The 18,653-nt window shown below is 35.5% G+C and overlaps 1 protein-coding gene across 1 annotated transcript in view; it reads left to right on the forward strand.

Moving 5' to 3' along the window:
- LOC106872053 (meiotic recombination protein SPO11) overlaps window positions 1-18,302 on the forward strand; it is a 660,224-nt gene extending 641,922 nt beyond the window's left edge. The window contains exon 13 of the mRNA XM_089355583.1: window positions 17,701-18,302. Coding sequence (XP_089211709.1) covers window positions 17,701-17,820 — 120 coding nt within the window. The 3' untranslated portion in view covers window positions 17,821-18,302. The remainder of the gene's footprint in view (window positions 1-17,700) is intronic.
- The last annotated feature ends 351 nt before the right edge of the window (window positions 18,303-18,653 follow it).

Genomic DNA, 18,653 nt, shown 5'->3' on the forward strand with positions numbered 1-18,653 from the left:
TCCATTTTTCATGCTGGCATGAGTTGATATATATGTGTATGTATGTATGTGTGTGTGTGTGTGTGTGTGTGTGTGTGTGTGTGTACATGATGATGATATAAGTATGTATGCATATATACATATTTAAGTATGTATATGTGTGTGTGTGTATACATATATATATATATATATATATATATATATACATATAGATAGATAGATAGATAGATAGATAGATATATACATATATATATATATATATATATTTAATATATATTTTCTTCAATATACGAGCTATGTATCAGCACACACATGTGAGCAGCCACCTGGTAAAATTTGAGTAAACTTATTTTTTGATGTAATACATATACATATACACTTATATATGTGCATATGTGTATCTTTCTCTCCCTCTCTCTTTATATATATACATATATATTTTTTCATATATATATATTCATACATAGATGTGTGTGTGTGTGTGTGTATGTATGCTTATATACCGATTTGTGTTTATATTTATTGCTATAAGAAGGTCCATGCAGCCCCTCCCAGACTGGGCAAGGATGCTTTTAATGTTCTGTTTAAACTGTTACATGTCAACACCTGCTGGAAAGATATGATTGGAGAGGGGTAGATTCCAGTGAGCACATGGTCAGGGGATGAGGGATTGGGTATGCAAGTTAGTGGGTGGGGAGGTAGAGGTCAAAGCACCAAGGATGCCAAGAGATGGTGAGATGAGTGGACTAGTCATGCTGGAGTAGTGGAGACATGTGTTTGTGCATGTGTGTGTGTGTGTGTGTACACAAATATATGTATGTATGTATGTTTATATTCCAAATTAAAGTTATCACCACTATGTGTGTGTTAGTGTCTGAGTATTGTTTTTGCAAAGGGAAGTTTTGTCTATGTAGACCTCAATGCACTATGACAGATGCATAGCTGAAACTTTTGAAATAACAGTCAACCTTTCCCTTGTACAGACAATATATTTATATATATGTACCCCCTCTCTCTCTCCCTCTCTCGCTATATATATATATACTTTTTTACAAGTTATTGTGTGATAACTTGTAAATTTAATGTTTTACTGCTTTTATATATACCTATAGAGGAAAAAACATTAACATATTTGTATATATATAAGTTGACCTGTATCCAGTATTATTTGTTTAAATATGGCTTACTCACTTTGTTATCTCATACCTGCTATCATAATTCCGTTTTGTATATTTTCTAATTTTCTATCTTCTTCAGTAGCTTTATACATATTTTCCATAACTTCCATAACCTTTATACCATTGTATTTTTATATCAAATTATATCATATTATATTATGTTCACATTGTATTATATAATATTTCATTTTAATATATTCTTCATTTTGTTATTTCATTAGATTACATTGTTAAATTCCTCCCTGTATATCTTACCCACTCACAAACAAATGCCAACTCTGCCATCTGTAACATGTTTATGAATAAAGAATTTTACAAAAGCCATGTGGAATCCAATATCTACAAGCTCATGCATCCTCCACTGTCACCCTACATAGATATTAGCTCCATGACAAATGCGACACCTATTACATTACAGTCAAACATTGTTTATCTGAAAATCAATTATCCAAATTGCCGTTTATCTGAACAAGCTCTCCAGGACCCTTGAATATTTAATTAGCTGTACTGCATGTAACCCAAAGTCTAGAATCATACTGGTGTTAACATCTCATCTTTTGTTTATTGTGATTAAAAGTGAATTCAAATTACTGGAGAGCATGAATAAATGTTACAACAACAATCATATCTTTTGTTTACAGTTGTTGAGGATAACTTGCGTCAGACTATCTGACAGTTGATCTATGTTTGATCTTAGAGTTTTATCTTATAGTCAGTCACATTAAACAGTTAAAATGATTGTAACTCATAAAAATAACTGACATGTTGAAAGAATTTATAGCATGGCAAATCAATGGTCACTGCGTCAGTTTGTGACTTTGTTCTAAGTACATATCTGTTATAAGTAATTGAGGTTGTTGCCATGTCTGTGAAGAGAAAGCAAACACCATTGACAATCAAACAGAAAAGTGAGATTTTTACAGCTTCTGGATCATAGTGAAAAAACAACCACAAAGACTACACAAGGATACACCATTTTATTGATTGAATGCCATAAAACTCTGTGAGCATGCCTTTTTTTTACATAATTATGTTTAGCTTGTTTTCCTTTGATTATGATCATAGCAATTATTTGAACAATCAGTTATCTGCTCAAAATACTCCCCACCAATCCTTTCTGGATGATTGAGGTTTAACTGTATTAGACATAAACTCTACAAACTGTGTGTACATTTCATGTGGATGTGTTATGGAAGTTGATTCAATATTGGATATGACCATTGCTTGTTAATGAACAGAAAAGCAAATACGACTTATCATCTCAGTTGATGAACTTTCATGCTATATATAAATTATGTATCTGTGTATACACACACATACCTACACACACATACACACACACATCCATACACACACATACACACACACATCCATACACACACATACACACACACATCCATACACACACATACACACACATCCATACACACACATACACACACACATCCATACACACACACATCCATACACACACATACACATACCTACACACACATACACACACACATCCATACACACACATACACACACACACATCCATACACACACATACACACACACATCCATACACACACATACACACACATCCATACACACACATACACACACACATCCATACACACACATACACACACACATCCATACACACACATACACACACACATCCATACACACACACACACACATCCATACACACATACACACACACATCCATACACACACATACACACACACATATCTACACACACATACACACACACATCCATACACACACATACACACACACATCCATACACACACATACACACACACATCCATACACACATACACACACACATCCATACACACATACACACACACATCCATACACACACATACACACACACATCCATACACACACACATACCTACACACACACACATCCATACACACATACACACACACATCCATACACACACATACACACACATCCATACACACACATACACACACACATCCATACACACACACATACCTACACACACATACACACACACATCCATACACACACATACACACACACACACATCCATACACACACATACATATATATCGCTTGTATTCTTTGTATCAACCAAACTACTGGATGTTGTTATTTACCACCAGTCATAATGCACTTTCAATTCTGTCTCGGTTGTGCCATTCTTTTCCATCTTGACGCAAATCGTTTTACTAAATCCTCTTTCCATTGTCATGGAAGCCTTCCAAGTGATTTTTCCAATCTCTTGGATATCATTAAGCAACTGCATGGGTCCATATGTTGTCTGTGAATTTTGCGACATGACTGGCTGAGCAGAACTTGTGCATTCTGTAATCATGTTATCCACTCTGCTTCATTCTTGAATCATCTCATTTCATATATGCTCTTGTAACGATATTGTGTGTGCGCGTGTGTGTGTGTGTGTGTGTGTGTGTGTGTGTGTACACCATTGACAATCAAACAGAAAAGTGACAGACACGAGCATAGTTATTTGGTTAAGAAATTTACTTCCCAACTACATGGTTTCAGTTTCGGTCTGGCTGTGTAGCACCTTGGGCAAGTGTTTTCTACTCCTCAACAGATTCCTAATATAAATTCTGAACCCTTTATTATATACCCTCACTTTTATTTGGAAACAAATATGCATACTTACCATGTCAAGCTGTACAAAGAATTGAACAAATAATTGAAGAAAAAGACACATTGTCTCCTTTATGCCCCGAAGAACATGCATATTCCATCATAGACACACTACACTGTACACTTTTCCTGAAAAAAAAAAAAAAAAAACCATGAAAATCAATCAAGTACAAGATATAAAAAAATTGTCTCCTTTGAAAGGAGGACTACCAGGCAGACCATCAAGAAGTATAATTAATTAATCTTGTCTGGATTACATTGCTTTCTAGGTTCCAAACCACACCCTAAGATAATTGCCACTCTAACAATCAACTTCTAACCACAGAATCCCATTGATTTTCCTATTTATGCTTCTAGGCATGTCTAAAGTGGTGAAGGTAAGAGTCTCTTTCAGTTAAATAACTTTCTGTCGCAGTGGTTGTTTTGGAAATTCTTATGTATAAGGCTTGTGAATGTTTAGTAAAATTGGACTTAACATTTAAGAAAGAGAGAATTGCGAAATACAGGTGTATATAACTGTTACAGTTATGCAAAAAGGAAATCAAATCAAAATCGCTGTGTGGCCGATTACAATACCGCCTGATTGGCACTCATGCCAGTGGAACGTTAAAAGCACATTCGAGCATGATCGTTGCCAGGGCTACAGATTGGCTCCCATGCCAGTGGCATGTAAAAAGTACCATTCAAGCATGAACATTGCTAGTATCGCCTTACCGGCACATAAAAAGCAACATTCAAGCGTGGTTGTTGCCAGTGCCGCCAGACTGGCTCCTGTGCAGGTAGCACCTTTGAGCATGGTTGTTGCCAGAACCCGCCTGACTGGCTCTCATGCTGGTGGCATGTAAAAGCACCCACTACACTCTCAGAGTGGTTGGCATTAGGAAGGACATCCAGCAGTAGAAACTTTGCCAGATCAGATTGAGCCTGGTGCAGCCTTCTGGCTCATCAGTCCTCAGTTAAACTATCCAACCCATGCCAGCATGAAAAGCAGACATTAAACAAAGATGACAACGATGATGATGATAATGATGAAGAGGAAAGAAAAAGGGGAAACATTAAGGGGCATATTTATTGACAGTGCAAGGAAAATTTTCTTTTTTTATCTTTTAGTCAGGAAGAAAGACAGTGTTCATTGTCTATAACAGACTAAATAGGAGAAAGAGGAAAGTGTCTTCAAATAGGAAACCTTACCTGAATACTTGCAACAGAATGGATTCTGCCAAAAGCACCTAAGGAGCCAGGTGGTGGTACTAAACTGGATGGTAGTCATACCATCTTAAGGCATGGGCACACTGGGCAGATTTAGAGGCCGAATTCTAATTTATGTATGTTATGGCTTGCTATCCATAAATAGATTCTATGGGGCCCAGTACACTGATTTGTTCAGGGGCCATCTTACTGCTAAGGTGGCTCTGGATTAAGCCTACCACCTAAGTAGCCATGACAGGATTTGAACTCAAAACACAGAGTACCAGAACAAATACCATGAAGCACCCAGTCCAGTGTTCATACAGTTCCACCAATGCACCATTTTGAATTGGTAGGTATTTGTTCCCAAAAGGACAAAAGGTAAATTTGATCATGGCAGGAGTTAAAAGCAACACAGAGAGTTGGAACAAATATTGCAAAACATTCTGTTCAACACATGAACAATTCTACCAATTCACTAGCTGATCGTTGCTTGAATAAAAGATGTTAAAACACAATAAAGTCAAAATACTTACAAGATTCTATATACAAATAGAAGTTAATTTTCCAATTATGAGAAAAATCAGTTTTCTAATCATTTTCAGCCTTGTAATAGTTCTCAGTCTCTTGTGCAATATTTCTGGAGAACACTTAATTATGAATGGTGGTGGTGGTGGTGGTGGTGGTGGAGAGTATTTTCAAGAATGAAAAGGAACGGAAAGAAAAGAAACAAATAGCAAAGAGGAGAGATACCTATATATTGGTAGTACAGAAGAAAAAAAGAAGCTGATTACCATTTAAATAAATAAATAAAACAATCAATAGAATAAATAAAATAAAATGAATATGTTCACATGATTCAGTTGATAAATTTGAGTATTTTTTTTTTCCAATAATGAGAAAAGACAAGAGAAGACAAAGCAGTTTAGCAATAGTTTTCAATCTCATTTGAAATATCTTTGAGCAACACTTAGCTACTTCAGAATTTATGACACAAAATATATGTTAGAAAGGAGAACTCTAAACAATCATACATCATCATCATTATTGTCTTTTTAAATGTCTGTTTTTCATTCTGGCATTTGTTGGGCAGTTTCACGGGGCCTGATGGGTTCAAGGACCACATGCCCCAATGTCTGCTTTGACAAGATTTCTATGGTTAGATGCTCTTCCTAATATCAACCGCTTTACAGAATGTGCACCATGCTCTTTTCATCACATTAGTGAGATTGCCATGTGACTTGCAAGACTAAGATCAAAATTCACCTGAGTGAAGCTGCAACAGAGATGAAGGTAGCTTTATGCTATTTGATGGCAGGTTAAAGTATGAAAGAAAAGACTTGGACAAGTTTATGGCTACATACATATATATATATATATATATATATATATATTATCCAAACGTGATCGATGCCAAGCATCCCTGACTGGCTCCTGTGCTAGTGGAACATAAAAAGCACCCACTACCCTCTTGGAGTGGTTGGCGTTAGGAAGGGCATCCAGCTATAGAAATATTGCTAGATCAGATTGGAGCCTGGTGCAGCCGCTGGCTTGACAGACCTCAGTTAAGCTGTCCAACCCATGCCAGCATGGAAAATGGACGTTAAACGATGATGATGACACACACACACACACACACACACACACACACATATATATATATATATATATATATATATATATATAAAAGCTAGTTGTAAAATCTCAAGAAGAGATCAGAGTAGTAACTATACTAAAAAGTAAAGTCAGTTGCCACATCAAAGTAGCTGTTCTATGTTACTATTAGTTTAACCAGTGCTATAAAGGCAGAAGTAAATCTGTCTACAACTCAGTTGCATGCCTGTGTTTCACTTATTTTTTTGTGTGTTTTACAACATAAACGTCACGAACTGCCTACCCTGAGTAATTACTGATGGCATGTGCCTGGTATATACGGCTTCATGGAGGCAGTGACCAAGACCTTTGGCATAATGTTGTGCTTGAGAAGAAGACCCATCAAGCCAAGCAAAATCACAGTCATGGCAGATACTGATGTCACACAAATTGGCATCCATGCCAGCAGCATGTAAATGCACCCTGGTGTCATGCAAATGACACCTGTGCCAGTGGCACATAAAAGCACCCATTACACTCTAGGAATGTTTGGCATTAGGAAGGGCATCCAGCCATAGAAAACCTTGCCAAATTAGACCGGAGTCTGGTGGGGCCTTCCAGTGTGCCAGCCCGGTCAAATTGTCCAACCCATGCCAGCATGGACAATGAATGTTAAATGATGATGATGATGATAATGATGACGCTGACATTGATATGAAAATAAATAAAAAATAAATTGTAAAGTTTGCTGTTGCATAAATACAGAATCTGGAAGTGGTGAAAATATAGGGCTGATTTCTTTAGTGGGGTCAAGAGGAATAGGTTCATCAGGGTGATAAGTCTGAAAGTATGGGTTCAGTAACAGATGTTGAAATCCCAGGAGAAGGAGCAGAAAATGGTGAAGGCTTTTACAGAAAAAAAAAATATCAAGAAAATAAACGGAACTGGATGCTTCTTCCTTTCATTTACACTAAGCCATAGTTTTCTTGACTTCTTTTTTCAACCTGTAAAAACCATTCTACATTACCATCCATAGCTTTAAGCATTTGTATTGCTTTAGCAGGTGTATAGCATTCCTCTGCCAACTGTGTAGTTATAAATTTCCTTGTTTCTAGTACTTCCTCACCAATCTTCTTCTCCTCTTCGTTCTCACAGTTTTTCTTTTTCAATTCTGTCAACTCTTCATTCATCAGGTTTTCGTTCTCATCCACTATCAACTGTCCAAAATCCTCTTAATCCACATCAGGGTCAAGCTTTTTTTTTTTTTGCAAACACTACTCTACAATTTTCCATGACTCTTATAAAACTGTCGACATGAATGACATTCAAGGTTTCAACATGTTTTCATAAAATTTTGCTGATACCATTTACACATTCTTTTGCAACACCTTCCTAGGTTTTAGCAATGTTCCTAATTGCCTTCAGAATATTGTACCTGTTCCAAAAATGATAAGATGAGGTGATGTTGTCTGTTGCATCAGGCAATTTTACATTCATACATAAACTCTCAATTTAACATTTTATTAAACTACCTTCCTGTTTTGGAGTGTTGAAGTTACAGGCTGTTGCACACACGTGCAGGTACAGATGCACACACTGGCACACATGCAAAGATATTCATACTCTGTTATAAATATAGAGATAGGGAGAAAGATGGATACATTCTACTAATATAATTCTATGCACGTGTGTGTGTGAGAGAGAGAAAGAGAGAGAGAGAGAGAGAGAGAATACTAAAACAACAGCAACAAAAATATACAGAAACATAGTATTGGTCACAAAGTTGGAGTTCTGTTTCTGTGTTAAGCTCTAATATCAAACAAACTCTATTTCTACAGCTGCCTAATTCACCTACTGATCTGCTAGAAATAGCAGCCAAAATCTCTCAAATCACACTTCAGAAAAAAACATGTTGGATAATGAACTCCTGGGTTCCCTGCACATTTGGAAAAAGATGGGATGGTCATGACTGGAATGCCTTTGATCATGCATAGGTCTGCTTAATCAAGGCTGACCTGAGGTAAGACAAAAGCAAAATTAACAATCAACCACAATGATTAGATTCAATTCGCATACACACTCACACTCATATATATATGTGTGAATATGTGTGTGTGCGTGTGTACACAGATATACATATATACTTACTTTATTGGAATCAAGAGAATTCTTTTGTGTATGGTATTTAGGGCTTTCCTACTTAACTTATTAATATTAGGGAAGAGACTTTTCTGTTAATAATGTCTATTAACAAATTTTGTAAGCATCTAAATCCATTTCTGTACTATCCATACCTTATCTTTAAATAGCATGAATGTGTGTGTGTATGTATGTGTGTATTTATATATATATATATATATATATAAATATTATCTTATCTAAATTAACTATTGCTTAACCATCCTCTCACACCGTCTCCGATGAAGAGATATAATAAATATCTTGGAAACAGCTGTAAAACCTTCTATTTATAAATGTTCTATAATGTACACAGCCTTGGTTTTTTTTATCTCATTACGAAAAGTAAATCCTTATATATATATTCTGTATATAAATATGTGTGAAACCAAGTATTTCTAGGTTTTTATGTGCAAATGATAGATGGATGGATGGATGGACGGACATACATACATACAGACATACATACATATTTGTAATGCTTATCGTGATAGATACACACTTTATTTTGTGAGTGAGACCTTTGGCAATTTGCTGTGCTTGAGAAGACACGTCAACCCAAATGAAATTGTAGACATGGCCATCACCAGTGACATGTAAAAGGCACCTGTGCTGGTGGCACATAAAAGGCACCCATGCCAGTGACATGTAAAAGGTACCCATTACACTTTTGGAGTGGTTGGCATTAGGAAGGGCATCCATCCATAGAAATCAAGCTAAATTGGACTGGAACCTGGTATGGCTATCTGGTTTGCCAGTTTCCAGTCAAACTGTCTAACCCATGCCAGCATGGTAAACAGATACTAAATGTTGACAATGACGATGATGATGAAGATGATGATGATGATGATGATGATGATGATGATGATGATGATGATGATGATGATGACGATGATGATGATGATGATGATGATGATGATGATGATGATGACGATGATGATGGTGATGGTGATGATGATGAGTAACTATTCTTTGACAAGATAAACATCATGATGGAGTATCAGCCATTCTTAGTGTTTAAATTAACAGCACATCTCTTCAGCCACTGTATAAACACATATATTTTTTCGGAGCAGCATTTATACATTTGTAGCTTGTCTTCTTATTTATTTGAATGACCACTGAATGATTAAACATCAGTTAATGGAGTTACAAGCAAAAAAATCAAAACAAATTATGGTGCTAATTAATTGGCAATGCATAATTAAGTTAAAATAATTACTCATAAAATACTACCTTTTTCTTTTCTCTTCTTATTTTCTTTTTTTTCCCAGCAATCAAACACATCCAAGGAAATGTTAAATAAATGTGCTTATTCATGGATATTGCAGAAGATATGGACAACAACTATTATTATTATTATTATTATTATTATTTGACTTTTAATCTGCATTTTTGTTACACTCGCCGAGACACACCCAGTGTCCTGTGATAAGTGAAAGATAAGAGATGTTACAGTATGACTGAAAGCTTGGGGAGGGGAAGTAGCAAAATATCTTCATGTAAAACAACACAGACATTTAAATGGATAGGGTTTTTCTAAGGATGTGGGCAGTACTTGTCAGTACAATCTTTTGGATTTCTCTGAGACATGGTTCTCCTGGTACCTTATCTAGATGTTTATGACATCCCCTTTTTTTATCATGTCTAGGGCACCCACAATAACAGGAACAGTTCTCATTTTAAGATGCAACATCTTTTGTATTTCAATTCCCAGGTCTTTATATTGACTTAATTTGTCCAATTCCATGACAGATATATTTTTATCAGTGGAAACACTTACATCTATTAGTCTACAAGTATTTTCTTCCTTGTCTTTAATAATTATGTCTGGTTGATTGACTGGGAAAATCCCACAGGATGGTGACATTTTTACCTTCAATGACTGGCCCAGGATGATGTTCATACCAGTAAGCAAGAGTGCTGATTTTGTAGTGTTTACATATTTTCCAGTGTAAATACTGCCCTACCCAATCATGGTGACTTTTGTATTCGTTTGGTGTCAGCACAGGACATCTCAAGATGTTTCGTCAAATGTGTCACAGAATCTGCATTTAGGGTCAGAACCAGCTCAATTTCCACTCAGTTCTAGAAGAAAAAATAATAAATATATAAATAAGCTGAGTGGAAATCAAGCCAGTGAGTGTGTTATTTAATAAGACGTAAAAACAAAATGACTCTACCCAGACACAACAAAACTTATTATTAATATTTGGTTGTAATTCTGTGCTGGTGTTCCTGTAGCTCTCTGTTGACATTGTAACTAGCTTCATTATGATTCATATCAGACCTTAACTTTTGGGATAGAATGTTTCCTCTATAAAAGTCCTTTTATTCTCTTCATATATATCCTCACTTTGCATTGATAATTCTTCCCAGATAATTCTTGCTGAACCAAGCAAACAGGTTTTCTGCACTGCACCTACTCCAGATTGATATGGCCAGTTTAAATGCTAAAGGGTTAAGGAAATTACCGGTCCTGGTCAAACTGTCCAACCCATGTCTGCATGGACAATGGATGTTAAATGATGATGATGATGATGGATTACAAGCACAGTAATGGTATTATATTAAAATAAAAGGGCGGTGAGCTGGCAGAATTGTTAGCATGCCAGGCAAAATGCTTAGTGGTTTTTCGTCTGCTGTTACATTCTGAGTTCAAATTCAGCCAAGGTCGACTTTGCTTTCATCTTTTCGGGGTTGATTAAATAAATACCAGTTACACACTGGAGTCGATGTAATAGAGTTAATCTCTTTGTCTGTCTTTGTTTGTCCCCTCTATGTTTAGCCCCCTGTGGGCAATAAAGAAATGTATATTAAAATTTGGAAAGAGAATAGCCCAGATGTAATTGCATCAGTGGATCCCAACAGAGATATATTCTCAAAACAGAAAAATATCAGAAATGGAAATGGAAAATATTTAAAGAAAAACTACATCAGAAAAACTAATGCAATGAACATAAAAAAAAACTAACAAAACTAATAACAATGAAAATGTAAAAAAAAAAAGAAGGTACATAGGCAAAACAAATAAGAGAAATATTAAATCATAACAATTTTAAATCATAGATCACCTACTGGCTAGTAACCAATAAAAACTGAACTTGAACAACAGGCAAAAATCGAAATATAAAGGAATATGAGGAAGATTTAAGAATGGGAAATTCTAAATGTGTATGTCATGTCTGTGATAATCTAAAGCAGGAAATAATTCAAGGATTGTAAACAATGGATGTTTCTAAGGATCAACAGAAATAGCACCCAATGATGAAATAACATGTGGCCATCACAGGCTTAATTATAACAAACATAAACATCAATACCATTTGGTTAAATGGAATAATGTGCACAGCAGCCACAGTAGTTTCAAAGTAAACTGGATATTTCCTTAAATCTAGTCAAATAGGAAAACAACATGGAAAACAAATAATCAGGGTAAGATAGAAAATAAAAGAAAAAAATCTCTCAATAAAATCAATAACAAAATAATGTAACCAGAACAGAAAAGACAAATATAAAAAAAAAATATAACAAAAAAATGTATTCTAAATCAAAGAACACCTGTAACAAGAGATACCTGCTAAATCACAAAAATCTGTTGGCATGTGAACAACACTTCTTTGAACAGAACAAACAGTTTGGTTCCAATTCATACAATTTTATAAGGAACTGTGTAAAAATAAAATAGAAATCAATGTAGCATCAATAGCAAGTGATGTGGAATGTATGTGCAGGGGAGTGTGGGTAGCTAAGAAATGCCCATGGACCGAGTAGCTCAAAACAATGAACACAGGATCTGAGCAATTATGGGACGCCATAACAACTGCAAAAGTTGTCATGATATGGGAAACTACTTGAAAACACCAGAACATTAGATTCCAAATCTCTGGTTAAAATATTTAATGGGGACGTGTAAGTGACCAACTGAGAAGTACAATGAGATATTGATGGAGTCAAAGCAATCCTAACTGGCTTACTGAAGAGGGGGGGGAAAAAAACCTATCTTCATTTCCAAGACTAAAATAACTGAATCTTCAAATCTACAGACTCATAACCTGTTTACTTGCAGCCTACACAACCTTAAACGTAAAGAATGAATAACACCTGGGAAAAAAAATAAGATAAACGTTTTCAGAAGAGTAGAAGGGATGCTGCGAAGGTTTATATGGCTCTAAAAATTAATTACTGATGAACACAGCCATTACCAAAGAAGGGAAAAAAGAGTCTGAGCTTGGCATGGATTGTTTATCAGAATAACAAACAATATTCGGACGGAACCAGATATTAAAGGTCAGATGTCTAACAGCATCAGTCCAACCTTTTAACTAAAGATAGCCTTTGGCCTATGACTAGGGTATCACTGCGATTCTGTCCAGTAACTAGAAATAAAGCTCCCCCCCCCCTCTTACTTAACTGATTTATCATTCTATCAGAAAAATGTTTCTGTGTAGGTCCTCTGCAGAAATGCCACATAATTTTTTTCATAGAATTTTGCTCCTGCTACTGTATTCTATGCCTGTTCATGCAAATTCAGCATCTACCACATTAATATATTATGAGTGTGTTACCATGATCTGGTGACATTTATAAAGCAGTTCCAACTTACAAAGTGATGTAATCAACCCCAGAAGGAAGGGGTTCATTCAACACTCTCATTTTGCAAAATAAGGGTTTTAATGCCAGTAGAGAGAGAGAGAGAGAAAACATGAATTAATAATAATTGATGGATGGATGAATAGGTTTGCTTTTGAACCAGGAATGAGAGAAGAGTTTCACAATGGCTGACACTGGATGTCAGGCAAATCAAAGGATTGTTGCTATGGAAATGTGCATGGAATATTATATATACAGAAGGTAGAAGAAAAGTTCAGCAAAATAGTCAAAACTGTGTTTTGTTTGTTTTTGTTTTGTTTTTTTTAGAAATCTATGTCTTCACAGTTACAATGATCCAAATTTGTGCAACCTCCTCAATTCAAGCAAACATGGGAAATATGTTAAATGTATTTAGATTCTGCTAACAACAGCAGTAATCAGAGTGATCTGATCTTACCACACAAATATCTACTAAATAACATACAAAACCCCAAAGAATATTGTTGAATATTGTGTCAGCTGAAATATTTTTGAATATTGTGTCAGCTGAAATATTTTAAACAAAACTTGTGCTTACTACCCAGTTAGTGTTACAGCTCAATCATATATTTTGGGAATTAAAGTTTTAGAGAAAATACTGAAATCACTAGAAATGTTTAGTTAGTCTTAATTTCAACATGAAATCTTTGCATATTCACAATCTTGTGTAAATTAATCCAAGCACTCTATCTATCTTTAACAAAGCTGCTTTTGTTGATTAATCCTGATCGACTAGATGTATCATCACAGGCATTCTAGCTGAGACCATCCTGACTTTAAATATGTCTAGTGCTGCCATTGTCCAAGAAAGCTATGTTTATTTAAGACAGCAGGAGGAAATTAGTTGGTATTTCTAGCAGGCTTTCTTGTCATTTATGCTGATAAGTCATATCCTAGAACAAATCCAATGTTGTCAGGTAAGAAATGATAAAAAATATTGACACATTTGATATTTCTCAACATATCTTTTGATCCATTTTTGTGTATAGAGAATAACAGAGCTGTCAAGAATCTCTGCAACAAGGAGAGAAATATTAATGTTTAGTCAATTTCTCATTCACTGCTGCAGAGTTATTCTTTTCATAAACTTCAGGAATAAATATGGCTGATACTTAATAACAGGTTTTGTAAAGTTAACTAGATGAGTGACAAATCTCCTTCTGGACTGCATTGAGCTCAATCAAAGCAGACTTTGGTATATATTATTGGCACACAACAGGCATTATTTTCTTTCTCTCTTTCCATATCTCTCTCTCTCTCTCTTTTACTCTTTCTGTCTTTTTCACTCTCTCACACACACATCCACATATACATTCTCTCTCTCTCATGCCTTTACTACTAGCAACAATTTGATGCACATACCCTTTCTCTTCTCATCATCATCACAGTTTCCTACTGCAGACCATATACTTACTATTTTATAGTTGTTCCAAAGTGAAATAAAGCCTCCTTTAAAATAAGAAGCTTTTCTTATAAACAGTGAAATGACTACAATAGACTTCAAATCATAATCCATGAACTCACAATTTACGAATGAGCCAGACATTCACTCTCTTATTTGCTCTCTTAAAAACTCTTAGTTATTAAATTTAAAATATTAGTCATTTAGTCATTTTGAATTATTTTGATCTTTGCCTTGTCTACTACAAGTCTACTACAAAGAAATAATTTTGCTAAACCATTTAATGCCTAATATACCAATATGCTGGAAAAAATTATTAGTGAGTTCAAAAGTATTACTACAAATGTTGCAACGACTTCATGCATTATTATTGCTTGCATGCAATAATATTGTTCAAATGATGCTTTCAATTTTAGCATCATCTTTCCATAAGGCTATTGTATTTGATGCATCAAGAATTATTCACACTAAAGCTTTATAGAGTTAAAAACCTTGAAGAATTCTTCAGTCTTGTAGATCACTGGCCTGACTACAATATACTATTCATATAACGATTTTACACTTTTAATGTCTGACTATGTGTCATCTGTTATCTTTTACCTTTTACTTGTTTCAGTCATTTGATTGTGGCCATGCTGGGGCACTGCCTTGAAAGGTTTTTAGTCAAACAAATCGACCTCAGGACTTTTTTTTTCTAAAGCCTGGGACTTGAGCCATTAAGTTATGGGGCTGTAAACACACCGACACCATTTGTCAAACGGTGGTAAGGGACAAACACAAACACACACACACACACACACACACACACACATACATATGGGAGCAAGTGCTGTAAGTTGTACATAGCTGAATGGGCGAGGATATTAAAGAACTCCCTCAACCTGGGGAACATTTTACTTTCCAGGATGGAGGTTTTCAGACCCTGCTTACACTTCAGCAGATATCTGTTGAAGTTCCAGGACCTATTAACCAACAGGGTCAGTTATGGAAAGCAGTCTAAGGGAGACAACCCCTTATGCTTGGCACTTCTCCTTTGTCCCTGTATTTAACAACTAGCTACAAGGTTTTTTTCTCCCTCCACTTTGAAGAGAGGTTATAGGCCACCAGCCATCAGGGTCTGAAGGAATGCTGTGAAGCAAAGTGTTTTATGGATATAAAATACTGGGTAACTCCATAGACTGGCCACAGCTGTCTTTATCTAATTACACACATGCACATTCGCGCACACACACACACACATATATATGTTCTGGTTTAATATTTGACATGACTCCCATCACTATTGCACGCAGATAGGAACAGATAAACATGAAACTCATAGATCCAACTTCTCTGCTCATTTTTTAAGTTCCTATTATTATTTTCTCTCTGCACTGATAAGTACTATGATAATTTTCAAATTCAAATATGAATTTATATCTGTGTATGAAATATTTGTAGGCATGAATAAACTTCGTACAACTTTTTAGCATCTTATCTCCTCCACTTTTCACAAATTTGATTAGATTTGTAGAACTTCATTACATAAATTAATCATACACTTTATATATATGACTAATCCCCAAAAATAGAGACAAAAAAACAAAAGAAAAAAATAACGTGAATATGTTGTACTTGCAAAATAAGGAAGGAAAGAAAGAGTGTTTTATGTTTCAAGCAAAGCTCTTCTTCAGAAGCAGCGGACAGAGGGAAGTCCAAGAGAAAAGGAAGACGGAGGAAAAAAAAAATCACCAACAATGCACATATAGTTACATTTTGGTATGTATACACACACACACACACACACACACACACACACACACACACACACACACACACACACACACACATATATATAACAGGCTTCTTTCAGTTTCCTCTACCAAATCCACTCACAAGGCTTTGGTTGGACTGAGGCTATAGTAGAAGATACTTGCCCAAGGTGCCACACAGTGCGACTGAACCTGGAACTATGTGGTTGGGGAGCAAGCTTCTTACCACACAGTCTTGCCTGCATCTGTTTCTGGGCTTATGTTATTCTAAGTGTTGTTGAAATTTCTTTAGAAATCCATCAGAATGTCTGTGTAAACCTTTTAAACTCCAAATCAACATCAACATCAGCAATATCAAAATCAAATCAAATGGAAATTGTAGTTGTGAGCCCCATGCCAGTAGCATGTTAGAAGCATGATCCAAACGTGGCCGATGCCAGTGCCACCTTGACTGGCTTCTGTGCCGGTAGCATGTAAAAAGCACCATCCAAACATGGCCGATGCCAGTGCCGCTTTGACTGGTTTCCGTGCTGGTGGCACATAAAAAGCACCATCTGATTGTGGTCGATGCCAGCTCCTCTGGCCCCTAGTGCTGGTGGCACATAAAAAGCACCCACTACACTCTCGGAGTGGTTGGCGTTAGGAAGGACATCTAGCTGTAGAAACACTGCCAGATCAGATTAGGGCCTGGTGCAGCCTCCTGGCTTTCCAGACCCCAGTTGAACCTCCATCCTATGTCAGCATGGAAAACGGATGTTAAACGATGATGATAATAATGATGATGATGATGATGATGATGATGATGATGACGACGACGACGACATCAAATAGAACTGGTAGCTGCTTTCATGAGCACACACACACACACACACACACAAATGAGAACTTAAATATATTTAAATTTTTTACAGTGATTGATATATTTCTTTTTTGTACCTCTTAAAACTTTTATTAAAGTAACCAATTAGAATTCTTTTCTAAAATGTATGAAAAATAGTATTTAAACCAAGTTTCAGATATTTGTGTGTGTGAATGTATGCATGCATAATCTCTGACATCTTTTGCTGCTTCTATAAATGTTTTTACATATTGTGTTCATCTTTTTCTATGTAATTCAAAATTGTTTCATTTGATTCACAGCTGGAAATTCTCTTGGAGCAGAAACAAAAAGCAGAATTACAAAGCTTAAATGACTTCTCGTTTACATTTCTACCAGAAGTATACATATTACAGAAAATAGCAAGTAAAGGTTGGTTATAAATAATAGTATGTGTTTCTTTCCCATAGGAACTCCCAGCTATTAATTATCATACAATGCCACTTTTGTTTAAAACATACTGCTAATATACACTGATTGATAAATATTGGTTTCCAAGGTGGAGAGCTGGCAGAATTGTTAGCATGCCAGGCAAAATGCTTTACAGCATTTCATCTTTATGTTCTGAGTTCAAATTCCACCAAGGTCAACTTTGCCTTTCATCCTTTTGGGGTCGATAAAATAAGTACCAGTTGAACACTGGGGTCGATGTAATCGACTTACCCACTTCCTCAAAATTTGAAATCTAATAAATATTGGTTTCTTTCCATCTTCAATTCTTTATATGATGTTTTTCATGTATTTACATAACTTATTATTCAACATTTTTCAAAAGTTACCATAAGAAAACATTGCTTTTTAATGAACAGTTTCCTGTTTCTAAGCTATGTTTGTTGATGATAAAAATATAGCTTATAGATGTCCATTTTAGCATATAATAATTGTTTCTTATTTAAAAACCTTTTTGTTATGATTCACATCTAATAAAAATAACAAGTATACATTGAAATAGTTGTCTTCTTGTTTCTACAATTGGTTTGGTTAGTTGAAGGGTATGCAGAATATTTTGAATAAGGTTCAGTAATTTAATATGTTTTATTTCCTTAAAAGTCACTGGTGCAGTTTCTTTTGAATAATTTTAAGATACATACAAGAACAGTCTTTCAAATGACCATAGTTTGGATGTAAATGACAGTAACTGCTTGGTCTGGAATTCTGAGAGTCTGAGAGAAAAGGAGAGATATGTGATTGTACCCATCATGTTATATATTATAGA

This window comes from Octopus bimaculoides, chromosome 7 (genome assembly GCF_046866305.1).
Source record: "Octopus bimaculoides isolate indiv1 chromosome 7, ASM4686630v1, whole genome shotgun sequence".
Taxonomy (NCBI): Eukaryota; Metazoa; Mollusca; class Cephalopoda; order Octopoda; family Octopodidae; genus Octopus; species Octopus bimaculoides.